At 50.3% G+C, this 27,726-nt stretch overlaps 1 protein-coding gene and 1 non-coding gene across 2 annotated transcripts in view; both read left to right on the forward strand.

Annotated features, from left to right (window-relative positions):
* The window catches only part of NCAN (neurocan), a 40,421-nt gene extending 14,313 nt beyond the window's left edge, over nt 1-26,108 (forward strand). Inside the window, exons 7-15 of the mRNA XM_054465058.1 lie at nt 141-728; nt 936-2,306; nt 7,422-7,538; nt 8,614-8,727; nt 11,900-12,058; nt 14,402-14,484; nt 19,106-19,250; nt 22,586-22,768; nt 23,639-26,108. Coding sequence (XP_054321033.1) covers nt 141-728; nt 936-2,306; nt 7,422-7,538; nt 8,614-8,727; nt 11,900-12,058; nt 14,402-14,484; nt 19,106-19,250; nt 22,586-22,768; nt 23,639-23,784 — 2,906 coding nt within the window. The 3' untranslated portion in view covers nt 23,785-26,108. The remainder of the gene's footprint in view (nt 1-140; nt 729-935; nt 2,307-7,421; nt 7,539-8,613; nt 8,728-11,899; nt 12,059-14,401; nt 14,485-19,105; nt 19,251-22,585; nt 22,769-23,638) is intronic.
* Nucleotides 6,470-6,575, forward strand: LOC129021276 (U6 spliceosomal RNA). The gene has a single exon (XR_008496005.1). It is a non-coding gene; the product is annotated as a U6 spliceosomal RNA (small nuclear RNA).
* Nucleotides 26,109-27,726: the final 1,618 nt, after the last annotated feature.

The following is a 27,726-nucleotide window of genomic DNA, read 5'->3' on the forward strand; positions in this document are numbered from 1 at the left end:
GGAATCTCAGAAACCACTTAGGAGAGACAGAGGTGCACAGAAGGCTTGTGCTGCAGCATGCTGGAAAGTGGGTAGACTTCAAGCAGAACTTCCCAGGCAACCCCTGGGCCTAACACAACCTCTTCTGCTTTCTCCCACAGCTCATCACCCCACATCACAACATGGAGACCTAGAGACCCCATCCTCTGGGGATGAGGGGGAGATTCTGTCAGCAGAGGGGCCCCCAGTTAGAGAACTGGAGCCCACCCTGGAGGAGGAAGAGGTGGTCACCCCTGACTTCCAGGAGCCTCTGGTATCCAGTGGGGAAGAAGAACCCCTGATCTTGGAGGAGAAGCAGGAGTCTCAACAGACCCTCAGCCCTACCCCTGGGGACCCCATGCTGGCCTCATGGCCCACTGGGGAAGTGTGGCTAAGCACGGTGGCCCCCAGCCCTAGTGACATGGGGGCAGGTAGTGCAGCAAGTTCACACACGGAGGTGGCTCCAACTGACCCTACGCCTAGGAGAAGGGGGCGCTTCAAAGGGTTGAATGGGCGCTACTTCCAGCAGCAGGAACCGGAGCCGGGGCTACAAGGTGGGATGGAGGCCAGCGCCCAGCCCCCTACCTCAGAGGCTGCAGGGAACCAAATGGAGCCTCCGTTGGCCATGGCAGTCACAGAGATGTTGGGCAGTGGCCAGAGCCGGAGCCCCTGGGCTGATCTGACCAATGAGGTGGATATGCCTGGAGCTGGTGAGTTGCTCTGGGGGAGGCGGGACCTACCTGGGGATCTGGAGGTGAGGGTGGAGAGGTAGCCATGGCTACACTCAGGATGAGGGAGGAAGCTCCGAATCCCAGCTGGGTCCTCTGGCCCCAGAAGCCCCCTCTCCCTTGGGCCTGGAGTCCAACCAAAGGGGCTGCTGAGAGATCATTGTAATGATTGCCTTGATGTTGTTGCAGGTTCCGCTGGTGGCAAGAGCTCCCCAGAGCCCTGGCTGTGGCCCCCGACCATGGTCCCACCTAGCATCTCAGGCCACAGCAGCGCCCCTGTCCTGGAGCTAGAGAAAGCTGAGGGCCCCGTTGCCAGGCCAGCCACCCCAGACCTGTTTTGGTCCCCCTTGGAGGCCACTGTCTCAGCTCCCAGCCCTGCCCCCTGGGAGGCATTCCCCGTGGCCACCTCCCCAGATCTCCCTATGATGGCCATGCTGCGTGGTCCCAAAGAGTGGATGCTACCACACCCCACCCCCATCTCCACTGAGGCCAATAGAGTTGAGGCACATGGTGAGGCCACGGCCACGGCTCCACCCTCCCCTGCTGCAGAGACCAAGGTGTATTCCCTGCCTCCCTCTTCGACTCCGACAGGACAGGGTGGAGAGGCCATGCCCACAACACCTGTGTCCCCCAGGGCAGACTTCAGAGAAACTGAGGAGACCAGCCCTTTTCAGGTCAACAAAGCTGAGCACTCCAGCGCCAGCCCATGGCCTTCTGCAAACAGGAATGTGGCTGTAGGTTTTGTCCCCACTGAGACAGCCACTGTGACTGCCACTGAGCCAACAGGCCTCAGGGGTATCTCAGGGTCTGAGTCTGGGATCTTCAACACAGCAGAAAGCCCCACTTCTGGCTTGCAGGCCACTGTAGATGAGGTGCAGGACCCCTGGCCCTCAGTGTACAGCAAAGGGCTGGATGCAAGTTCCCCATCTGCCCCCCTGGGGACCCCTGGAGTCTTCTTGGTACCCAAAGTCACCCCAAGTTTGGAGCCTTGGGTTGCTACAGATGAAGGACCCACTGTGAATCTCACGGATTCCACAGTCACGCCGGCCCCCAGTGATGCTAGTGGAATTTGGGAACCTGGATCCCAGGTGTTTGAAGAAGCCGAAAGCACCATCTTGAGCCCTCGGGTGGCCCTGGATACAAGCATTGTGACACCCCTCACGACCCTGGAGCAGGGAGACAAGGTTGGAGTTCCAGCCATGTCTACACTGGGCTCCTCAAGCTCCCAACCCCACCCAGAGCCAGAGGACCAGGTGGAGACCCAGGGAACATCAGGAGCTTTAGCGCCTCCACATCAGAGCAGTCCCCTGGGGAAACCGGCTGTTCCTTCTGGGACACCGACTGCAGCCGGTGTGGGCGAGTCTGCCTCAGTTTCCTCAGGGGAGCCTACTGTACCGTGGGACCCCTCCAGCACCCTGCTGCCTGTCACTCTGGGCATAGAGGACTTTGAACTGGAGGTCCTGGCAGGGAGCCCGGGCGTAGAGAGCTTCTGGGAGGAGGTGGCAAGTGGAGAGGAGCCAGCCCTGCCAGGGACCCCTACGAATGCAGGTGTGGAGGAGGGTGAGTACAAAGTCCCAGGGCTCTGTCCAGCTCTCCATGGTCAGGGCTTGGGGAGCAGGGGCTGGGGGAGCCCAGAGCAGGGAGGAATGGTTGTCCCTGGGGATCTGGAAGCTTTCTAGTGGGGCATGACGCTGGAGGTAGGAGCTTATCAGGTGGAGTTGAGTTTCAGAAAGGACATTCCTGGCAGAGGAACGAGCACTGGCAAAGGCCGGGAGATGAAGTAGCGCTTGATCAATTTTGGGCACAGAGCATACATCCCAATGAACAAAATGCGAGAGTGGTGAGTGGCCGGGCATGGTGCCTCACGCCTGTAATCCCAGCACTTTGGGAGGCCGAGGCGGGCAGATCACTTGAGGTCAGGAGTTCAAGACCAGCCTGGCCAACATGGCAAAACTCCGTCTCTACTGGAAATATAAAAATTAGCCGGGTGTGGTGGCACATACCTGTAATCCCAGCTACTGGGGAAGCTGAGGCATGAGAATCGCTTGAACCCGGGAAGTGGAGGTTGCAGTGAGCTGAGATCGTACCACTGCACTCCAGCCTGGGTGACAGAGTGAGACTCTGTCAAAAACAAAAACAAAATGTGGGAGTGGTGAGGCATTGAGTAGAGTCTGATTTGGGGAATGAGTTCAGTTACAAGCCATGTCTACATCTGCTTTGAGCTGGACAGTGGTGTGATGCCCAGGGACTGGCTTTCCAGGATTCCCCGAGTCTGCGGAAGACAGAGCAGGACACAGATGCCTCCCAGGCGAGACCAGAGGGAGGAGGCGTGGCAGGGAGGGTTTCCTGGACAAATGTGAATTCAGTGATTTGACTCGTGGGGGACCTCGAGCCACAGGGAAAGTGGGTGCTGGGGAGGCATGCAAGGGGCGAGAATCACCCCCATTCTACAGATAGCAAACCGAGGCTCAGGGAGGTAAAACGCCACTTGGCTAATCAGTGGTCAAACCTCAATTGGAGCCCAAGTCAGCCTGCCCTGTTCTCCCTGGGGCCAGGTCAGCCTTAGCTCAGCCTGCAAATTCCAGCCCTTCTTAGGTTCTGCCAAATTAAGCTGAGTTTTTTGGCCAAATGAAATTTAGAAACAAACAAAAAAGAGGCTGTATGCGATGGCTCATGCCTGTCATCCTAGCCCTTTGGGAGGCTGAGGTGGGAGAATCACTTGAGCTCAAGAGTTAAGACCAGGCTGGCCAACACAGCAAGACCCCATCTCTACTAAAAATAAAAAGAAATTAGCCAGGCTGCAGTGAGCTATGATAGTTCCACCGCGAGACCCTGCATGAAGTCAAACTAACAAAACAAAACAAGCAGCTGATTAATAAGTCTTTTTTTCTGAGTTACACACTTTTTTTTTGTTTGTTTCTTGAGACTGAGTCTCACTCTGTCATCCAGCCTGGAGTGCAGTGGTGCGATCTCAGCGCACTGCAACCTCCGCCTCCCAGGTTCAAGTGATTCTCCTGCCTCAGCCTTCTGAGTAGACGGGATTACAGGCTCCCGCCACCATGCCTGGCTAATTTTTGTATTTTTAGTAGAGACAGGGTTTCACCATGTTGGCCAGGCTGGTCTCGAACTCCCGACCTCAGGTGACCCACCTGCCTTGGCCTCCCAAAGTGCTGGGATTACAGCTGTGAGCCATAGCACCCAGTCGAGTTGCACACTTTTATTAACACCATTGATGTTTAACTACCACAGCCCCCCACCCCCACCTTTTTTTTTTTTTTTTTTTTTTTTTTTTTAGAAAGGGTCTCACTCTGTCACCTAGGCTCGAGTGCAGTGGCAGGATCATGGCTCACTGCAGACTTGACCTCCCCAGGCTCAGGTGATCCTTCTGCCTCAGGCTCCCAAGCAGCTGGGACCAGGTGTGCACCAACAGGCCTGGCTAATTTTTGTATTTTTTATAGAGACAGGGTTTTGCCATGTTGCCCAAGCTGGTGCCCGTTTTATTGAAGGCAAAGTGTCATGATGATGGAAATAGCTGATGCAGGTTTCATCATACAGCCTGTCACTTCTGGGCTGTGTTGGGGTGGGATCTTTTTTTTTTTTTTCCTTTTTTTTTTTTTTTTTTTTCCAGACAGGGTCTTGGTCTGTTGCTCAGGCTGGAGTGCAGTGGTGCAATCATAGCTCACTGCACCCAGGCTCAAGTGATCCTCCCACATCAGCCTCTCCAGTAGCTTGGACTACAGGCATGCAACCACCACACCCAGCTGTGTGTGTGTGTGTGTGTGTGTGTGTGTAGAGATGGGGTCTCCCTATGTTATCCAGGCTGGTCTCAAACTCCTGGGCTCAAGTGATCCTCTTGCCTTGGCCTCCCAAAGTGTTGGGATTACAGACGTGAGCTGTAGCGCCTGGCAGATATTTTTTTCTTAGATGTCCAGGAGGCAGGCCGACCTGGGGGCAGGGCCGCTTGTATCGATAAAGGCTGACACTTATGGGTTACTGCCAGTGTGCTTGGCTTATTCAAAGCGCTTCACTGGAGTTATCTTGGTTAATCCTTTTAATGTCCTTGTGGGAAAAGCTCCAGTGTGATCCTTACTTTGCAGATAGGGAGACAGGCACAGAGAGGTCAAGTGCCTTGTGCAGCCATGCAACTAAGGGAGTATCAAGGCTGGGGTTTGAATCCAGGTCGTCTGAACACAGGGTTTCTTTTTCTTTTTTTTTTGAGACAGAGTCTTTTTCTGTCGCCCAGGCTGGAGTACAGTGGTGATCTCAGGTCACTGCAACCTCCGCCTCCCAGGTTCAAGTGATTTTCGTGCCTCAGCCTCCTGAGTAGCTGGGATCGTAGGCGTGCACCACCATGCCTGGCTAATTTTTATACTTTTAGTAGAGATGAGGTTTCACCATGTTGACCAGGTTGGTCTCAAGCTCCTGACTCAAGTGATCTGCCCGCCTCAGCCTCCCCAAGTGCTGGGATTACAGGCGTGAGCCACCGCACCTGGCCGGAAAACAGAGCTTCTGTCTCAGCCACTAGGCTGCGAAATGCTTAGCTCATTGGCATAAAAAGTACATGAGGCCAGGCGTGATGGCTCACACCTGTAATTCCAGCACTTTGGGAGGCTGAGGCGGAGGATCACTTGAGCCCAGGAATTGGAGACCAGCCTTGGCAACATAGTGAGACCCCGTCCCTACAAAACAAATTTTAAAATTAGCCGGGCATGGTGCATACCTGTGGTCCCAGCTACTCAGGGGTGCTGAGGTGGGAGGACCGCTTGACCCTGGGAGGTTGCGGATGCAGTGAGCTATGATCATGCAGCTGCACTCCAGCCTGGGGGACAGAGCAAGACTCCATCCCCCCCCAAAAAAAAATTAATCTTAGGGTGGTGGTGAGGAGAGAAGAGACGGGCTAGGTGGGGATCAACCCTGGAAAGATGATCAGAGGGGAAGAAGCTCAATGCCCAAAGAAATAGAGAAGGGGCAGTCAGAGAGGTGGCAGGGCGACCACATAGGAACACTAAGGAAACGGGGGTTGGAGCTGCACCTGGGCTGAGGCTGGGTCTGTCTTGGACTTTTCTGGATCCTGGGCTCCACAATGAAGCCAACCATAGCAGGATGGAGATTGGCGGGCAGTGCCGGGGAGACCCAGGCAGCTACCCACCCGCCGCTTGCAGAAGAAATGCTAATGAAGCCAAAAATAAATGCAGTACCAGCGAGTGACTGAGTCACCGCCAGTCCGTGGGCAGGTGTCAGCAGCACGGGGCACCTGGCGGGGCTCATGTGTCCCGCCGCCTGGCAGCCTTGTGCGTGTGCACACACGTGCAGGGCCATCGTCCAGCCACTGGACCTGCCATCCACAAGACCCTTTGCCATCCATGGGGCCACCCCAGGGACAGGCCTCAGCTACCGCAGGAGGGCCGGCTGCTACCTTCATTCCGTTAGCAAGCAATTACTGAGTGCCTGCTCTGTCACAGACCGTATGTTGAAACCAAATCCCCTGTCCTCTGAAAACTGACGTCCTAGAGCAACATCTAGAACTTTCCCAGGGATGGAAATGTTCTCTATCCACGCTAATTTGAAAAATGGCTAGGACAACTGAGGGACGACGTTTTTACTTTTATTTCACTTTAATTGATTTAAGCGTGAATATCTATATGTGGCTGCCATATGGAACACCAGCGCTCTAGGGAAAGATACAGACAAGAAACGATTGTTCTAATAAAAAAAGTAAAGTAGTGCTCGCTTCAGCAGCACATATGCTATAATTAGAACAATACAGAGATTAGCATGGCCCCTTGTGCAAAAAATGAAGCATTTCATTCTTTTTTTTTTTTTTTTTTTTGAAATGGAGTCTCACTCTGTCACCCAGGCTGGAGTGCAGTGGCGCGATCTTGGCTGACTGCAACCTCCGCCTTTGGCATTCAAGGGATTCTCCTGCCTCAGTCTCCCAAGTAGCTGGGATTACAGGCTCATGCCACCAAGCCCAGCTAATTTTTTGTATTTTTAGTAGAGATGAGGTTTCACCATGTTGGCCAGGCTGGTCTCGAACTCCTGACCTCAGGTGATCCACCTGTCTTGGCCTCCCAAAATGCTAGGATTACAGGCATGAGCCATGGCACCTGGCCTCTTTTTTTTTTTTTAATTTAATTTTTAGAAAAATTTAATTCCACTGGGCAGTGGAATGGTCAGATGCTGCCCTGACAGGATCTGGGTTGGCTGGAGCAGGATGAGGATTTTTTTTTTTCAGTCTGTTGCCCAGGCTAGAACCTATGTCCACTCCTGTGCCCCCATTTGTGAGAAGCACAGTGATGAGCAGGGTATGCCCAAAGGAGGGGGAGGACACTTAAGTCAGGGAGGACATTGAAGCCCATGTTCTGGGAGAAGACATTCTACGAGGTCCTTCAGGCAGCCCTGGTCTCTGGGAGCCCCATTCCAGTTCAGTCTGAGGAAGGACTTTGCTACAGGCAGGGAAGTCCCCAGATGCTTTGGGGTGGTTTCTGGAAGCAGTAAACTCCTCGTAACAGGGGTCATATGAGAGGGAGTTGGTGACCGCTGGTTGGGGAAGTTATAAAGAGGGCTCCATAGAGAGGGTTTGATTAGAGCGGTTTGGGGGCCTGGGGTCTTGATTCCAGGAAGGCAAAAGATCTGTGGCCTGACTCTTCCCCACACTACCCATCCCTCCTGCAGTGCACTCAGATCCCTGTGAGAACAACCCTTGTCTTCATGGAGGGACATGTAATGCCAATGGCACCATGTATGGCTGTAGCTGTGATCAGGGCTTCGCTGGGGAGAACTGTGAGATTGGTGAGTACCCCAGACTCAGGATCTGAATCTGAATTTGTTTGACTCCAGAGCCTTGGGTTGTACCCCAGCAGCCATGTCCTCAGAATTCAGAGATCACAAAAAGCTGGTTTCAGATGCTCCATTCCCAAACCCCACTCCTTGCATTCAGCTAAATCAGCCCAGTTAGTGGAACCAGAATCAAACAGCTGAGCTTTCATCTCTGGTGTGCTGTCTCCCATTACTACCAGTGAGAGGTGGGAAGGAAAAGACAAAGGAATTATATGTCTGAGACTCCTCCCTGCAAAGGCCCTTTGGGGATCCTACCATTTCCTGGGTGGGTGGGAGGTATAAGCACTGCCACCAGAACTGTTGGGTGCTAGCTTCAAAGCCCAACACAAGAAATACTACCAATTATGAAATTACAACAACAAATATAAATGACATAATTTTTTGAGCTCTATGTGTCATCTTGACTTCACAACCTTCACAACCACATGACTGATTACAGAATTATAACAATAAATATAAATGATATAATTTATTGAGCTCTTCTATTGCTTCCCTACTCACAATCATCCTTGAGTAGGAGCCCATTATTATTACCATTTTCAAAAAAATAAGCTGAGTTTCAAGGAGGGGAAGTGACTTGCCCAGTGCCATACATGCCTCAAGCACTGTCTACACATGGACCAGTAGAAGAGGAGCTCAATGAATATCTAGCTTTACCCACAAACAGCTTTGTGACTCTGTGCAAGTCTTTGCAAATGCCTAAAAGAGACTTCAGCTTCAGCATTCTATGAGCCTGTTTTTGAGAGTATAACCTTCACTTCTCTAGAGTCAGGTAGAACAGTCTGCACATCCTGGCTCTCAGCTGCCCCAGTGGCATCTGCTCTCATTAATGCTAATTTATGTTAATTGTATGAGGTTCCACCCCCTTGCCTGCAGAGTCATTGGGCATCTGTGCAGACTGTGACTGCTGCACTTAGGTCCAGGATGGATGGTAGGACCATGACCCCATCTTCTGCTTAGTTTCCTGTGGGGGCTCAGAGCCAAGGGGAAGCTGACCTCTAACTCAGTCTCTTCCCCTCTCTGCCAGACATTGATGACTGCCTCTGCAGCCCCTGTGAGAATGGAGGCACGTGTATTGATGAGGTCAATGGCTTTGTCTGCCTTTGCCTCCCCAGCTATGGGGGCAGCCTTTGCGAGAAAGGTGAGTTTCTATTGCAACCCCAGAAACAGTACCAAGAGTAGGGTTGGGTACCCAGCCACAGGCTTCCCCACATACTCCAGGTCCCTGCCTCCAGTTCCATGCCTGTGAGCCTGACACAAGATAAATTATTCTTTCAGACAAACTGCGCATAACATAGAATTAACCATTTTATTTTATTTTATTATTTTTTTGAGATGGAATCTTGCTCTGTCACCCAGGCTGGAGTGCAGTGGCGCCATCTCAGCTCACTGCAACACCCACCTCCCAGTTTCAAGCAATTTTCCCTGCCTCAGCCTCCCAAGTAGCTGGGATTACAGGCGCCCGCCACCACGCCTGGCTAATTTTTGTATTTTTTAGTAGAGATGGGATTTTGCCATGTTGGCCAGACTGGTCTTGAACTCCTGACCTCAGGTGATCCACCCACCTTGGCATCCCAAAGTGCTGGAATTACAGGCATGTGCCACTGCGCCTGCCCTATTTTATTTTATTTTATTTTTTTTTGAGACAGAGTCTCGTTCTGTCGCCAGGCTGGAGTGCAGTGGCGCGATCTCGGCTCACTGCAACCTCCAACTGCCTGGTGCAAGTGATTCTCCTACCTCAGCCTCCAGAGTAGCTGGGATTACAGGCACGTGCCACCACGCCTAGCTAAATTTATTTTATTTTTTGAGACAGGGTCTCACCCTGGCACCCAGGCTGGAGTGCAGTGGTGCGATCTTGGCTCATTGCAGCTTTGACCTCCCAGGCTCAAGTGATCCTCCCTCCCCAGCCTCCCCAGTAGGCTGGGACTACAGGCACATGCCACCATGCCTGGCTAATTTTTGTATTTTTTGTAGAGAAAAGGTTTCACCATGTTGCCCAGACTGGTCTTGAACTCCTGAGCTCAAGCAATCTGTCCACATCAGCCTCCCAAACTACTGGGATTACAGCCACTGAGCCCAGCCAAATTAACCATTTTAAAGTGTACATTTCAGTGGCATTCTGTACAATCAGAATGTTGTACAGCCATCACCTCTGTCTAGTTCCAGAACTTTTTCAACACCCCAGAAGGAAACTCTGTGCCCACTGGGTGGTCACTCCCTATTCCCATTCCCCAGTCCCTGGCAACCACTAATCTGCTTTCTGTCTCTGTGGATTTGCCTGTTCTAGACATTTCATATGAATGGAATCTCAAAATCTGTGTCTTTTGTGTCTGGCTTCTTTCACTTGGCATGTTTTCAAGATTCATCTGTATTGTAATATGAATCAGTGTTTTATTCCTTTTCATGACTGAGTAGTATTCCATTGTATGGCTATATCACATTTTGTTTATCCATTCATGTTTTGATGGATATTTGGGTTGTTTCCTCCAGAGGCTAAGGTCAATAGTGCTGCTGTGAACATATTTTTGTACCTGCTTTTGTTTGAATAACTATTTGCCATTCTTTTTTTTCCCTCTACTCTTTTTGGTGTATACTCTCAGGAGTGGAATTGCTGGGTCATATGGTAACTCTAGGTTTAATTTTTTTTTTTTTTGTAGAGACGAGGTTTTGCCATTTTGCCCAGGCTGCTCTCAAACTCCTGGGTTCGTGATCCTCCTGCCTCAGCCTCCCAAAGTGCTGGGATTACAGACATGAGCCACTGTGCTTGGCTTTTTTTTTTTTTTTTTTTGAAACAGGTTCTCACTCTGTGCCCAGGCTGGAAAGTACAGTGGTACAATCATAGTTCACTGTCACCTTGAACTCCCAGGCTCAAGCAATTCTCTTGCTTCAGCCTACCCAGTAGCTGGAACTACAGGTTCGTGCCACCATGTCTGGCTTATTTTTATTTTTTTAATTTCTTTTTATTTTTATTTTTTGAGACAGGGTCTCACTCTGTCACCTAGGCTGGAGTGCAGTGGTGTGATCTCGGCTCACTACAACCTCCACCTTCCGGTTCAAGTGATTCTTGTGCCTCAACCTCCCCAGTATCTGGGACTATAGGCACCTACCACCACACGTGACTCAATTTTTTTTTGAATTTTTAATAGAGATGGGGCCAGGCTGGTCTTGAACTCCTGGCCTCAAGTGATCCACCAACCTCGACCTCCCAAAATACTGGGATTACAGGCATGAGCCACCATCCTCAGCCTACTTTTCCTTTTAAAAAAAATTATATGTAATCCCAGCACTTTGGGAGGCTGAGGCGGGCTGATCATGAGGTCAGGAGATCAAGACCATCCTGGCCAACATGGAGAAACCCCGTCTCTACTAAAAATACAAAAATTAGCCAGGCGTGGCGACACGTGCCTATAATCCCAGGTACTTGGGAGGCTGAGGCAGGAGAATTGCTTGAACCTGGCAGGTGGTGGCTACAGTGAGCCAAGATTGTGCCATTGCACTCCAGCCTGGCGACAGAGCCAGACTCCATCTCAAAAAAAAAAAAAAAAAATATATATATATATATATATATATATATGAATCTCTCCATCCTAGTGGGTGTGAAGTGATATCTCATGGTGGTTTTGACATTGACAATGAGCATTTTTTCATGTGCTTGTTGGCCATTTGTATGTCTTCTGTGGAGAAATGTCTGAGCTCCCATGTCCATACAAAGGGTGTGGCCCCGACATCAGAGAAGGAGCCTTCAGCATTGGAATGAGAGGGGGTGTCAGGGAATGATCTCCCAGTTAAATCTCTTCCAGAAACAAAGAAAAGACATTAAGATTTGGCCAGCGTGGTGGCTCACGTCTGTAATTCCAGCATTTTGGGAGGCTGAGGCGGGCAGATCCCTTGAGGCCAGGAGTTTGAGACCAACCTGACCAACATGGTGAAACCCTACCTCTACTAAAAATACAAAATTAGCTGGGCGTGGTGGCGCACGCCTGTAATCCCAGCTACTCAGGAGGCTGAGGTGGGAGGATTGCTTGAGTGTGGGAGGCGGAGGTAGCAGTGAGCCGAGATTGCACCATTGCACTCCAGCCTGGGCGACAGAGTGAGACCCTGTCCAACAACAACAACAAAAAGAAGTCAATATGGGCGGTGAAAGGGTCGGGAGAGCAGAGCCTCAGGAGGAGGGGCCAGGCATGGGGAGAGGGGTGATCTCGCCCCGCAATGACCTTGGATTGGGCCCTCTCTCTGGTGGGCTGGCTGTGCTCATGGCTGGTAGGCCTTGGGCCAAGGCCAGCCCCCCCTCACGCTCCTATCCCATCTCCCAGACACCGAGGGCTGTGACCGCGGCTGGCACAAGTTCCAGGGCCACTGTTACCGCTATTTTGCCCACCGGAGGGCGTGGGAAGATGCCGAGAGGGACTGCCGCCGCCGCTCCGGCCACCTGACCAGCGTCCACTCACCGGAGGAACACGGCTTCATTAATAGTAGGGGCTCTGGGGAGGGGGCCACCTGCCTGGAGGGTGGGCAGGCGTGGCACTTGTAGCCCTTTTGCCAGGGCATCGCATCCCTCCCCTGGTTTTCAAGACGTCACCTTTCCAAAGCTGTGTTCATTAACGCAAGCCCTGACTGCTTCTTAATGCATGAAATCTGTCAATTCACTTGTTAATTCATACATTCACTTCATTCATTCATTCGTTCATTCATTCATTCACTCATTCATTCATCCATTCACTCATTCATTCATCCATTCACTCATTCATTCATCCATTCACCAAATATTTACTGAGCACCTGCTATGTGCCAGGCACCATTCCAGGAATATTGACACAGCACAGCAGCAATCAAGGCTGACTTTGCTCTGTCCCCAGGGAGTGACCATTTCTTGGGGAGGATATAGACAAACAAGTAAATATCTAAGTAAATAAGTCTATACCGTAATTCAATGGATCCTATGTGTGCTGATGACAAAACAGGGCCAGGAGACTGAGGGTGATGGGGGAAGCACCTGTAATGTGTTGGATGAAATAAGGAATGAGCCTTGCAAAGACCTAGGAGAGAGACAAGTGTTGCATTCATGTAATCCGGGACTTATTGATTTATTCATTATCCTTCTGCGTTTTGCTCATCCATCCATTTATTCTGTTTATTCCGTTTGCCGCCATCCCATCCCTTGTGACTCCTTCCTTTCTTCCTTCCCTGATTTGCTTCTTTTTCCTTGATGTATCCCACCGGGCCTCTCCCTCCTGAGTGACTGGCTCGCGCCTTCTCACCTGTCTGCCCGTCCAGTGCCCACTGGTGTCTCCTGTCCCCTACTTCTCATTTCTGCAAAGATGTGACAGTGCCCGGGTTTACTCCTGCTTCTCCTGCCCGCAAACCCTGGCATAGCCTGGGCCTAATTCCGGTTCTTCCCATGCCTCACCCCCCTAAAAGAGGGTAGCCAGAGTCCCTGCTTGTGGAGGGTGGGGTGAGGATGCACCTCCAGCCTACACTGAGGCTGGGAGAGGGGTTCATGCCTGCCCCCCTACCCTCCTCCTCCTTCCTTTCCCTCCTACCTCCCCATCTTCCCTCCCACTCCTCCCCCTCCTCCTTCCACTCCTCTTCCTCCCTCCCCCTCCTCTCCCTCCTCCTTCCATTCTTTCTCCTCCTCCCTCCTACTCCTCCCCTTCTCCCTCTTCTCCTCCCCCTCCTCCTTCCACTCATCTTCCACCTCCTTTCTCCTCTCCATCCTCTCTCCCCTCCTCCCTCTCCTCCTCCCATTCCTCCTCCTCCTCTCTCCTCTCTCCTCTCCTTCCCCTTCCCTCCCCCTCCTCCTTCCACTCATCTTCTTCCTCCTCCTCATCCTGCCTCCCCCTCCTCCCATTCATCCCCTCCTCCCTCCTGCTCCTCCCCAGGCCTCCTCCCTTCTACTACTCCTCCTTCTCCTTCCTCCCCCCTCCCTCTTGCTCTTCCTCCTCCCTTCCACTCCTCCTCTTTTCTCCTCCCCATTCTCCTCCCACTCCTCTCCCTCCTCCCTCCAACTCCTCCCCTCCTCCTTCCATTCATCTTTCTCCTCCTTTCTCCTTGCCTTCTTCCTCCCTCCCTCCCATTCCTCTGCCTCCTCCTTCCACTCATCTTTCTCCTCCTTTCTCCTTGCCTTCCTCCTCCCTCTTCTCTCCCTCCTCCCTCCCATTCCTCTGCCTCCTCCTTCTACTCATCTTCCTCCTCCTTTCTCTTCCCCATCCTCCCTCCCACTCCTCCCCCTCCTTCTTCCACTGATCTTTCTCCTCCCCCTCCTCCTCCCATTCCTCCCCCTCCTCCCTCCTGCTCCTCATCCTCCCTCCCATTCCTCCTCTCTCCTCCCCATCCTTCTTCCCACTCCTGTCCCTCCTCCCTTTCACTCCTCCTCCTTTTTCCTCCCTCTCCTCTCTCTCCTTCTCCCTTCCTTCCCCCTTCCCTTCTCCAGCTCTTACAGAGGTTGGGGGAGGGCATCTGTGTACTCCCTCACCTCTGTAAACTTCACTTCTATCTCCTTTCCTCTCCACCTCAACCTCCAGCCCACCTCCAGGCTGGGGAAGGGGCTGGGTCTTCCCCTCCCGTGCATACCTCACCCAGCCCCCAGCCCACAGAGAGGCTGAGGGAGGGGCTCTGGATCCTCCTCCATCCCTGTACCCACTTCTTCCCCCTTCACTTCCACCTTCTAGATCTTTCCCCCCACCCAGCCCACCTCCAGGCTGGGGAAGGTGAGGAATTCTTTCCTCCCATACCCTACCCCACCTCACCTGCAGCCTCCGCCCTGGGCCGGGAGAGGCATGGGTGAACACCCAGACCCACAACCCCTGACCCTGCAGGCTTTGGGCACGAAAACACGTGGATCGGCCTGAATGACAGGATCGTGGAGAGAGATTTCCAGTGGACGGACAACACCGGGCTGGTGAGTGGCAGGGGCTGTGGGCCTAGGCTGCTGAGCCGCATCAGCCCTGCCATCTGGCCTCAGTTTACCCTTTTGTGCAAAGTTATCGCAATTGGATGTCAAAGGTCTCTAGTGCCTCCAAGATGCTGGAGATGGCAAACGAGCTTCAAGTGAAGGCTAAACCTTCTCCCCTGACTTCCCCAGCCCAGGTAAACAGACCGCACCCACCCAGCTGCAGAGGTTACAAACCTGAGACTAGGGTCTGACGCCTCCCCTACTCACTCTGCCTGGTCCCCCTGCCATGGTCTCTCAAATATTCTCATTTCTAGGCTGGGCGTGATGGCTCATGCCTGTAATCCCAGCACTTTGGGAGGCCAAGGTGGGCAAATCACTTGAGACTAGCCTGGCCAACATGGTGAAACCCCGTCTCTACTAAAAATATAAAAATTAGCTGGGTGTGGTGGCCCACGCCTCTAATCCCAGCTACTCAGGAGGCTGAGGTGTGAGAATCGCTTGAACCTGTGAGGCGGAGGTTGCAGTGAGCCGAGATCACTCCACTGCACTTCAGCCTGGGTGATGATAGAACGAGATCCTGTCTCAAAAAAAAAAAAGAGTATATATATATAATTTCTAGGCCAGGCTGGTGGCCCATGCTTGTAATCCCAGCACTTTGGGAGACTGAGTGAGGAGGATCACTTGAGCCCAGGAGTTCAAGGCTACAGTGACCTGTGATCACATCACTGCACTCCAGCCTGGGTGACAGAGCGAGACCCTGTCTCTAAAAACATATTAGCTCAGCATCCTCCCTGCTTCAAGCCCTCCCAGACTCTCTATTGTTCTCAAGATAAAAATTCCCCTTCTCCCGCTGTGTAAAAATCTGGCGGTTCCTCACACAGTTAAACATAGAAGCTGGTCACAGTGGTACGAGCCTGTAGTCTCAGCTGTCGGGAAGCTGAGGCAGGAGGATCACTTAAGCCTAGGAATTGGAATCCAGCCTGGGCAACACAGTGAGACCCCTGTCTCTAAAAATATAAAAATAAAAATAAAAAGTTAAACATAAAATTACCACATGACCCAGCGATTCTACTACTAGATACATACCCAGAAGAATTGAAAACAGAGATTCAAAGTGGTACAAAAATATACATTATTCGGGTCATGGATACACTAAAAGCCAAGACTTTGCCACTAGATGATATATATTTTATTATATGCATATAATAAAATTGCACTTATACCCTTTAAATTTATACAAAGAGGCCGGGCACAGTGGCTCACGCCTGTGATCCCAGCACTTTGGAAGGCCGAGGCAGGCAGATCACTTGAGATCAGTAGTTCCAGAACAGCCTGGCCAACGTGGTGAAACCCCATCTCTACTAAAAATACAAAAATTAGCTGGGCATGGTGGTGTGTACCTGCAATCCCAGCTACTTGGGAGGCTGAGGCAGGAGAATCACTTAAACCCGGGAGGCAGAGGTTGCGGTGAGCCAAGATCACACCATTGCACTCCAGCCTGGGCAACAGAGCAGGACTCCATCTCCAAAACAACACAAACAAACAAAAAATTATACTAAGAAAGAAAAAGAGGCTGGGTGTGGTGGCTCACACCTGTAATCCCAGCACTTTGAGCAGGCCAAAGTAGGAGGATCGCTGGAGCCCAGGAGGTTGAGGCTCCAGTGAGCTATGATTGCACCACTGCACTCCAGTCTGGGTGACAGAGCAAGACCCTGTCTCAAACAAAACAAAACAGGCTAGGCGTGGTGGGTGACTCACGCCTGTAATCCCAGCACTTTGGGAGGCCAAGGCGAGTGGATCACCTGAGGTCGGGAGTTCGAGACCAGCCTGGCCAACATGGTGAAACCCTGTCTCTACTAAAAATAAAAAAAATAGCTGGGTGTGATGGCACATGCCTGTAGTCCCAGCTACTTGTGAGGCTGAGGCAGGAGAATCGCTTGAACCTGGGAGGCGGAGGTTGCAGTGAGCCGAGATCGTGTCACTGCACTCCAGCCTGGGCGACAGAGTGAGACTGTCTCAAAAAACAAACAAAGAAACAAAAACTTGTACATGAATGTTCACAGCCCCACTATTCACAATAACCAAGGTGGGAACAACCAAAATACCCATCAACAGATGAAGGAAGAGACAAAATGTGGTCCATCCATGCAATGGAATATTGTTCAGCCATAAAGGAGAAGTTGGCCAGGTGCAGTGGTTCATGCCTGTAATCCCAGCACTTTCGGAGGCCAAGGTGGGTGGATCGCTTGAGTCGTGGAGTTTGAGACCAGCCTGGGCAACGTGGCAAAACCCCATCTCTACAAAAAATTCAAAAATTGAGACAGAGCGAGACTCCGGCTCAAAAATAAAATGAAATAAAATAATAAACAAAATGTGGAATGAGCCAGGCATAGAAGGCCAGCTGTTGTATGATTTTTTTTTTTCATGAAGCATTCAGAGTAGGCAAATTTAGAGACAGGAAGTAGATTAGTGTTTGCCAGGGGCTGGGGTCGGGAGAAGGGGGAGTCACTAGTGCTCAATGAGTACAGAATTTTGGTGTGTCGTGATGAAAAAGTTCTGGAAATAGGCCGCGCGGGGTGGCTCAGGCCTGTAATCCCAACACTTTGGGAGGCCAAGGTGGATGGATCACGAGGTCAGGCGTTCAAGACCAGCCTGACCAATATGGTGAAATCCTGTGTCTACTAAAAATACAAAAATTAGCCAGGCGTGGTGGCGTGCACGTGTAATCCCGCTACTCGGGAGGTTGGGGCAGGAGAATCGCTTGAACCTGGGAGGCGGAGGTTGCAGTGAGCCAAGATCATGCCACTGCACTCCAGCCTGGGCGACAGAGAGAGACTCCATCTCAAAAAAAAAAAAAAAAAAAAGAAAAAGTTCTGGAAATAACAGTGATGGTTATGCAACATTTGAATGTAATTAGTGCATTAAACTGCACACCGCCTCTTGAACCCGGGAAGCGGAGGTTGCAGTGAGCCAAGGTAGCACCACTGCAATCCAGCCTGGATAACAGAGACTCTGTCTCAACAAAATAAAAATAAAAATAAACTGCACACGTAAAAATGGTTAAAACTGGCTGGGTGCGGTGGCTCACGCCTGTAATCCCAGCACTTTGGGAGGCCAAGGTGGGTGGATTGCAAGGTCGGGAGTTCAAGACCAGCCTGGCTAACATGGTGAAACCCCACCTCTACTAAAAATACAAAAATTAGCTGGGCATGGTGGCGCATGCCTATAATCCCAGCTACTCAGGAGGCTGGGGCAGGAGAATTGCTTGAACCGGGACCTGGGAGGCAGAGGTAGCAGTGAGCGAGATCACGCCACTACACTCCAGCCTGGGCTCTGTCTCAAACAAAACAAAACAAAACAAAACAAAACAAAACAAAAATGGTTAAAATTAGGAATTTTGTGCTATATATATTTTGCCACAATTTTTAAAAATTCACTTCCTTTCCTCTAATGCAAGATCTGGTCCCTCTCTACTCTCTGAGCACACCCCAGCCCCATCACGCAGCTCCAGCCCCACTGGGCTTTGTCTGTTCCTCAAGCAGAACAAGTTCAGTCCTGCCTCTGAGCCTTCACACTGGTGGTTCCCTTTGCTAGGAATGCTGTTCCCTGTCTGAACCCTTGCTATCTTTTTTTTTTTTTTTTGAGATAGAATCTCACTCCATCACCCGGGCTGGAGTTCAGTGATGCAACCCAGCTCACTGCAACCTCTGCCTCTCAGGCTCAAGCAATTCTCCTGCTTCAGCATCCCGAGTATCTTGGGACTACAGGCGCGCACCATCATGCCCGGCTAATTTTTGTATTTTTATGAGAGACAGGGTTTCACCTTGTTGTCCAAGGTGGTCCCAAACTCCTGACCTCAAGTGATCTGCCCCCCTTGGCCTCTCAAAGTGCTGGGATTACAGACGTGAGCCACTGAGCCCGGCCTTGAATCCTTACTATCTTTGATTCTTTAACTCTCACATTGCCTCCTCAGGGAAGTCCTCCTGGACTTCGGGCTGAGATCACCATTTGTCCCACCATGTATCTTTTCTTTCTTTTTCTTTTCTTTTTTTTTTTTTTTTGAGGCAGAGTCTCGGTCTTGTCGCCCAGGCTGGAGTACAATAGCGCATTCTCGGCTCACTGCAACCTCTGCCTCCCGGGTTCAAGCAATTCTCCTGCTGGGATTACAGGCGCCCACTACCACGCCTGGCTAATTTTTTTGTGTTTTTAGTGGTGACGAGGTTTCACCATATTGACCAGGCTGGTCTCGAACTCCTGACCTCAGGTGATCCACCCACCTCGGCCTCCCAAAGTGCTGGGAATACAGGCATAAGCCACCAGGCCTGGCCTTGTCCCACCATTTATCTAACACTGATTCATGTTGAAAATGAACTTGATGCGGCCGGGCACCCAGGGAGGCAGGAGGACCAGGGAGGGGGATGTTGCAGCCTCCAACAGAGGAATGGTGGCTTGGATTACAGTGGTGGCCCCCCTCAGGATCGGCAGGACAGTGGCCATTGTAGACATGGGAACACTGAATCCCTGTGAGTTTGAGGGGTCTGGCCAGGGGAGTCCCACAGCAGGAATTGCCAGAACCTGGGCTGGAACAGAGGTCCCCTGAACAACTCCCTGCTCCCTATTCCTGCAGCAATTTGAGAACTGGCGAGAGAACCAGCCGGACAATTTCTTCGCGGGTGGCGAGGACTGTGTGGTGATGGTGGCGCATGAAAGCGGGCGCTGGAACGATGTCCCCTGCAACTACAACCTACCCTACGTCTGCAAGAAGGGCACAGGTATGCTGTGCCCCCTGCTTCTTTTCCTCTCTGTCACTTTTGCTCACTGGTTCTCTGTTGCCCAGGCTGGAGTGCAGTGGCATAATGATGGCTCATCACAGCCTCCACCTCCTGGGCTCAAGCGATCCTCCTGCCTCAGCCTCCCAAGTAGCTGGGACTATAGGCATGCACCAACATGCCCAGCTAATTTTTGTATTTTTTGTAGAGATGGGGTCTTGCCATGTTGCCCAGGCTGGTCCCGAACTCCTGGGCTCAAGCAATCTGCCCACTTCAGCCTCTCGAAGTGCTGGGATTATATGCATAAGCCATTGTGCCCAGCCGTGATTCATTTTTTTTTTTTCATGAAGGATTCAGAGTAGGCAAATTTAGAGACAGGAAGTAGATTAGTGTTTGCCGGGGGCTAGGGGTTGGGAGAAGGGGGAGTCACTAGTGCTCAATGGGTATAGAATTTTGGTGTGTCGTGATGAAAAAGTTCTGGAAATAGGCCGCTTGGGGTGGCTCACGCCTGTAATCCCAACACTTTGGGAGGTCGAGGTGGGTGGGATTAAATTTTATTTTTTTAATTTATTCTTATTTTTACTTATTTATTTATGTTTTTGGAGACAGTTTCGCTCTTGTTGCCCAGGCTAGAGTGCAATGGCACGATCTCAGCTCACTTCAACCTCTGCCTCCCATGTTCAAGTGATTCTCCTGCCTCAGCCTCCCAAGTAGCTGGGATTACATGCATATGCCACAACGCCCAGCTGGTTTTTATATTATTAGTAGAGACGGGGTTTCACCATGTTGGCCAGGCTGGTCTTGAACTCCTGACCTCAGGTGATCCACACACCTCGGCTTCCCAAAGGGCAGGGATTACAAGCATGAGCCACTGCACCCGGCCTTCATCTTTTTAAGTTGGTAAATGTCAGCCCAGCCAGTTCTCACTTTCCATCAGCGTATGAGAGTGCTTGTTTCCTCCCACCCTTGCCAACTCTGCACATTGTTGAACTTTTGTTCTTTGTTCATCTAAGTGGGGAAAAATAGTATCTCATTGTTATGTTAGTTTGCATGCCTTTAAGGATGAGAATAACCAATTGTTTTTTGTTTGTTTGTTTGAGATGGAGTCTCATTCTGTCATCCAAGCTGAAGTGCAGTATTGCGGTCTCGGCTCACTGCAACCTCCGCCTCCAAGGTTCAAGGGATTCTCCTGCCTCAGCCTCCCAAGTAGCTGGGATTACAGGCACACACCACACCTGGCTAATTTTTTTTTTTTTTTTTAATATTTTTAGTGGAGACGGGGTTTCACCATGTTGACCAGGCTGGTCTCAAACTTCTGACCTTAAGTAGTCTGCCCTCCTCAGCTTCCCAAAGTTCTGGGGTTACAGGTGTGAGCCACCATGCCTGGCCTAACCAACTGTTTATATGTTGACAGGCTGTTGGCGTGTATTTCTTTGCCTGTGAACTGTCAATTCATCTCTTTTGCCCAGTTTTCTATTGACTTGTTGATCTTACTGATTTTTAAGAGATCGTTATATATGAAAGAAATCATTTATATACATTTGTACATCCACCTTTCTCTTATACTTTGGTTTATTTTTGTTTCCATTTCTTTGTCAATTTTCACATCCTCCCCCCCCATTTATTCATGTATTTATTTATTTATTTTTGAAACAGGGTCTTGCGATGTTGCCCAGGCTGGAGTACAGTGGCATTATCATGGCTCACTGCAAATCACTTGAACTCCAGGGCTCAAGTGATCCTCCTACCTCAGTCTTACCAGTAGCTGGGACTACGGGTGCACACCACCATGCCTGGCTTATTTATTTATTTATTTATTTATTTATTTTGAGACGGCATCTTGCTCTGTTGCCCAGGCTGGAGTGCGGTGGCGTGATCTCGGCTCACTGCAAGCTCTGCCTCCCGGGTTCACGCCATTCTCCTGCCTCGGTCTCCTCAGAAGCTGGGACTACAGGCGCATGCCACCACACCCAGCTAATTTTTTGTATTTTTAGTAGAGATGATGTTTCACCGTGTTAGCCAGGATGGTCTCGATCTCCTGACCTTGTGATCCGCCTGCCTCGGCCTCCCAAAGTGCTGGGATTACAGGCGTGAGCCACCGCACCCGGCTCTTATTTTAAAATTTTTTTGTAGAGACAGGGTCTTGCTGTGTTGCCCAGGCTGGCCTCAAACTCCCAGACTGAAGCAATCCTTCCACCTCAGCCTCCCAAAGTGCTGGCATTACAGGCCTGAGCTGCCGCACCCAGACTTTTATTTGCTCAGATAATTATTATTGCCTTCTGTCTCCTTCATTCCCATTGTGCCCTATGTTTGGTGTAAGAATTAGAAAGTGAGGTGTGTCCAGGAGGTTGCTGTCCCTAAGGAGCTGCTGATTTGGGTAGAAGAGATAGACACAGTCACTTCCAGCCATGTGAGATCAGAACTGGGCAGAGGCAGGGACCTGTTGACGTGCTGAGGGGGGTGTCATTCCCAATAAAACTCAAAACTAGTTTACAGCCGCCAGGCATGGTGGCTCATGCCTGTCGTCGCAGCACTTTGGGAGGCTGAGGAGGGAGGATCACTTGAGCCCATGAGTTCAAAACCAGCCCGGGCAACATACTGGGACCCCGTCTTTACAAAAAATCAAAAAATTAGCTAGGCTTGGTGGTGCGCACCTGTAATCTCAGCTACTTGAGAGGCTGAGGTGGGAAGATCCCTTGAGCCTGGGAGGTTGAGGCTGCAGTGAGTTGTGATTGTGCCACTGCACTCCAGCCTGGGCGACAGAGGAAGACAGTCTTTTAAAAACAACAGTAAGAGCCAGGCACGGTGGCTCATGCCTTTAATCCCAGCACTTTGGGAGGACAAGGTGGGCAGCTCATCTGAGGTCAGGAGTTCAAGACCAGCCTGGCCAATATGACGAAACCCAGTCTCTACTATAAATACAAAAATTAGCCAGGCATGGTGGTGCATGTCTGTAATCCCAGCTCCTCGGGAGGTTGAGGCAGGAGAATCACTTGAGTCTGGGAGGCAGGGGTTGCAGTGAGCCGCGATCACGCCACTGCACTCCAGTCTGGGAGACAGAGTGAGACCCTGTCTCAAAAAAAGAACAAAAAAAATACAAAAATTAGCCAGGTGTGGATTACAGGCAGGTACCTGTAATCCCAGCTACTTGGGAGGCTGAGGCAGGAGAATCGCTTGAACCAGAGAGGCGGAGGTTGCAGTGAGGCAAGAGCGCGCCACTGCACTCCAGTCTGGGTGACAGAGCGAAACTCTGTCTCAAACAACAACAACAACAACAACAACAACTAGTTTAGCCCCAGACATGAGCACCTCTCTCACTAGAGATTCCTCTGTCCCAGTGCTCTGTGGTCCCCCTCCGGCAGTGGAGAATGCCTCACTCATCGGTGCCCGCAAGGCCAAGTACAATGTCCATGCCACTGTAAGGTACCAGTGCAATGAAGGATTTGCCCAGCACCATGTGGCCACCATTCGATGCCGGAGCAATGGCAAGTGGGACAGGCCCCAAATTGTCTGCACCAAACGTAAGTAGCTTCTCCCAGAGATCTCAACATAGGTTTTTGGTATTTCTAGTTTCCAAGTAAGACATCCTATTTCTCCACACATCGATCTGGCTTAATGTCTGCCTGATAATACAGCCTTGCAGATAAGTGAGAACTTACCAGCCTGTCTGATGTTTCCTTCATTTGTGTGTGTGTGTGTGTGTGTGAGAGAGAGAGAGAGAGATGGAGTTGTGCTCTGTTGCCCAGGCTGGAGGGCAGTGGCACAATCTCGGCTCACTGCAACCTCCCGGGTTCAAGCAATCCTTGTGTCTCAGCCTCCTGAGTAGCTGGGATCACAGGTGTCCACTGCCATGCCCGGCTAATTTTTGTATTTTTAGTAGAGACAGGGTTTCGCTATGTTGGCCAGGCTGATCTCTAACTCCTGACTTCATGTGATCTGCTCACCTCAGCCTCCCAAAGTGCTGGGATTACAGGCGTGAGCCACCACGCCCAGCCTGGTTTTGTTTTTTTTGAAACAGAGCCTCACTCTGTTGCCCAGGCTAGAGTGCGAGGCTCAATCACAGCTCACTATAGCCTCATCCTCCCAGGCTCAAGGGATCCTCCCAACTCAGCCTCCCAAATAGCTGGGACTATAAGCATGTGCCACCACGCCTGGCTAATTTTTTTATTTTTGTAGAGATAGGTTCTCGCTATGTTGCCCAGGCTGGTCTCAAACTCCTTGGCTTCAAGAGATCCTCCCACTTTGGCCTCCCAAAGTGCTGGGATAACAGGGATGAGCCCTCGTGTCTGGCCTTTTTCCTCTATTTTCTCTCCCAAAGACACCCACTGCATCAGGCCACCTACCTCTCACCACCTTTTGTCCCTTCCCTGTCCTCCCTCACTTCCCTGCAGCCAGACGTTCACATCGGATGCGGCGACACCACCACCACCACCAACACCACCACCAGCATCACCACCACAAATCCCGCAAGGAGCGCAGAAAACACAAGAAACACCCAACGGAGGACTGGGAGAAGGACGAAGGGAATTTCTGCTGAAGAACCAGAAAAAAGAAAGCACAACACCTTTCCCATGCCTCCTCTGGAGCCTTCGCCTGGGGAGACAGAACCCAGAGAGAAACAAGAGAGTCCAGAAGTCCCTGAACCCCAAACCACATCCCCCACACACATAATCCTTTGTACAAAGCTCCTCTTTTCCCTTTTTTTACATACACAAGATCCTCTTGGCAGGTGGAACCAGGTGTCTGAAAAGTCCATTCTCGTCTGGCTGAACTCTGGGAGCATCTCCCAGCTGAGGGAAGCACAAGTAGCAAAGCTCATTGGTCTGGTCTCTTGTTTGCCAGGCTGATTGAAGCAGGCCTTGATGAGGGTGCATGAGTGTATGTTTGCATTCACACGAAGGAATTGCTTTTCACACCAGAAATTCAGACTTAGTCAATGTTGGCTGAATTCCTAAATCCAGGAAGAAGCCTGGACGTAGGGTCATTAGCTTTGGGAATAGAAGGCTACACAGAAGCACACTGTTTTTGAACTTGACAACAGCTCTCCCTTTACCCTGGACTTCAGCCCAAGTTCCGTCTTTGGTCTTGGTGGATAAACATACATAGTGTGGAGATCCCATGTACTGCATTTTAGGGATGTTTTTAGGACAACCTCCCTCCATGCCTTCAGAGTTAGGAGTGAGAATAATCAAAGCAATATGTAGGTGATGGAGGGAGAGTGTATTGCTAACTCTTCCAGGTCTAGTCCAGCGCTGAGATTTGGTGGTTCTGCATGTGTGATGAATCTCTTTCACACAAATAGACGAGAGGATATTTAGGGCTAGAAGAGCCCAGATTTCTTCCCCCTCCATCTCTCAGGGAGACAAAGAACCTCCTTCCTGGACCAAGGAGGTGCTGCCAAGTTTTCTAGCCCAGTGCCCGTACCCAGTCCTTAAGCAGACATTGGTAGTGCCCCTGCCCTGGGTCCCACCCCTGCCCCACCCCACCCTTGTCCCTGGCCATTGCCTGGTGGTCTAGAAACACTTAAAACTTGAAGTAGTGACACCTACCTGCGGCCATATTGTAGAGAGATGCTCAGTGTTAAAACTGAAACACACACACACACACACACACACATTTTTCTCTTGTAGATTTTAATTTTTTAAGTGGGAAAGAACTCACCTTGCCTGCCTCCCCCAAATGTGCAACCTGTAAAAGGTCTCTCCACATCAGAGGCCAGGATCCAGTTCCCTCATCTCCGGCAGGAAAGATTCACAGCTTTTCCTCCATATCTGTTACCCACTTTCAGCAGTCTGGGTAAAATCTGTGGATCAGGGTTAAAAAAACACCATGGAGAATGGCCCTCTTCAGGAAAGAAAAATAAGCAAATGCATGGTCCACCTAGGGGTTCAGTAAAGAAAGAAATGTGTTAACTGAGCCTGAATCCCTTCTGGGAAGTAATAATGACCATTGACAACTAAGAAGTAGACACCATGCTAAGGACTTACATACAATCTCCTTGAATCTTCTCAATAGCCCATTGACTTAGAAACTGTTACTTTCCTATTTTACACACAGTGAAACTGAGGCTCAGATATAAAGGAAAGGTACTGGCTTGAAGTCACAACCACGACAGGAGTAAGGATTTGGAATAAGGATTTGGTCCTGTTTTCTGGACCAAATCCTTACTCTGGCTCTCCTTACACTTTCTCTCCATCACCAAATCCTTACTCCAAATCCAGAAGTCAGAGCCAACTCCTATCTTGGTTCTGACCCAAATCCTGCTCTGGACTCTGGAGAGGAGACTGAAACATAATTGCACCCTCATACACATTTAGGAAATGGTTAAGAAGTGTAAACTGAACCCTTATCCTTGTCTTCAACCTTCCTCTCTGTAGACATCTATTTTATTATGTTTATTATTCAGAAAACCCAGGGATACAAGTTTGTCTTCTTACTTTGATAACTATTCTTAGTTTAAAATAATAATAATAACACATCCTTGGTCATCCATGTCACACAAAAATTTTCCTTTGTTTGTGGGGGGATGGGGATGCAGTGTTTTTTGGGGGGTCTTGGTTTATGCTCCCTGCCCTTGAGCCCCTCAGCCATTTGCCCTGCCCCCACCTCGGCTCCACGGTGGGAGGGGGCTCTGGTCTTTTCTAAAGTGGGCGGTTTGTCTTTTGATCTTTCCCTTTTGGATGTGCCTGTGTGTCTGCGTGTGCCATGTGCATGGCACGCATATGAGTGTGTGTGCGTGTGAACGGCTTTGGGTACTGCTGGTTTTGCTGTGAGCTGCGGTGTTCTGTGGGTCTGTGGTATCTGACACTGTGGACATTAATGTACTTCTTGGACATTTTAATAAATTTTTTAACAGTTCAACTTGCCTGTCACCACCTGATACCTTCATTCATTCATTCATTCATTCAGCAAGTATTTACCCGAGCAGCTATTGTGATCCATGTACTGTACCGGGTGCTGGGGAGATAGTGGTGAACAGAGAAGGTTTGGTCTTTAGTGGGTGGTCACAGAAGGCTTCCCAGAGGAGGGGAATAGAATCTAAAGGAGAAGTCGCATTAACGAGATGAGGAGAGAAAGAAAGGAAAGGCATTCCACTCAGAGGAAAGAGTGAAAGCAAAAGTCCTCTTGCAGAAGGGAGCGGGCGCAGTGGCTCACGCCTGTCATCCCAGCACCTTGGGAGGCCGAGCCAGGTGGATCACAGGGTCAAGATATCAAGACCATCTTGGCCAGCATGGTGGAACCCTGTCTCTATTAAAAATACAAAAATTAGCTGGGCATGGCGGCATGCGCCTGTAGCCCCAGCTACTCAGGAGGCTGAGGCAGGAGAATCACTTGAACCCAGGAGGCAGAAGTTGCAGTGAGCTGAGATCGTGCCACTGCACTCTAGCCTGGCAACAGAGAGAGACTCCATCTCAAAAAAAAAAAAAGAAAAAGGAAAGGCTTACACAAATCAATATGAAAAAGACAAATCCAGTAGCCAAGCAGGCAAAAGAAAAAGTTTACAAAAAAGGAAATAGCAGCTCTAAAACTACAACATAGACTCAATAAAATAATACACATTTTGCAAGAACATCTAGATTCACAAAGAAGGACATAAAAATATAAGATAATAAACAAATGTAACAACAGATGGCCACGCCTGTAATCCCAGCAATTTGGGAGGCTAAGGTGAGCAGATCACATGAGGCCAGGAGTTCAAGACCAGCCTGGCCAACATGGTGAAACCCTGTCTGTACTAAACATACAAAAATTAGCCGGGTGTGGTGATGCACACCTGTAATCCCAGCTACTCAGGAGGCTGAAACAGGAGAATCGCTTGAACCCAGGAGGTGGAGGTTGCAGTGAGCCAAGATCACGCCATTGTACTCCAGCCTGGGTGATACAGTGATCTCCGTCTAAAAAGATAAATAAATAATAGATCCTTGCATACATCAAAGATGATAATGTGCTTGAACTGTGAATGATTTACGATTTGCTCGACCGCCTGCACCTAAGGTCAAAGTTGGTGTAGTGGTTGGCGATGTTCAACCTCACAAATAGAATCGCAAGCAACAACCACATTGAGATACCATTTTTCACCTATCAGATTGACAAAAATAAAAAGTGACAAGACATGAGGCTGATAAGGATGTGTGGAACAGGTGAGTACTTTTTTTTTTTTTTTTTTTTTGAGAAGGAGTCTCGCTCTGTCGCCCAGGCTGGAGTGCAGTGGTACAATCTCACCTCACTGTAACCTCCACCTCCTCAGTTCAAGTGATTCTTCCACTTCAACCTCCCGAGTAGTTGGGATTACAGGTGCCTGCTGCCGTGCTGGGCTAATTTTTGTATTTTTGGTAGAGATGGGGTTTTGCCATGTTGGCCAGGCTAGTCTCAAACTCCTGACCTCAGGTGATCCACCCGCCTCGGCCTCCCAAAGTGTTGGGATTACAGCCATGAGCCACCATGCCCAGCCAGGTGAGTATATCTATTACCTGTGGAG

The sequence above is a fragment of the Pongo pygmaeus genome, chromosome 20, assembly GCF_028885625.2.
Source record: "Pongo pygmaeus isolate AG05252 chromosome 20, NHGRI_mPonPyg2-v2.0_pri, whole genome shotgun sequence".
NCBI lineage: Eukaryota > Metazoa > Chordata > Mammalia > Primates > Hominidae > Pongo > Pongo pygmaeus.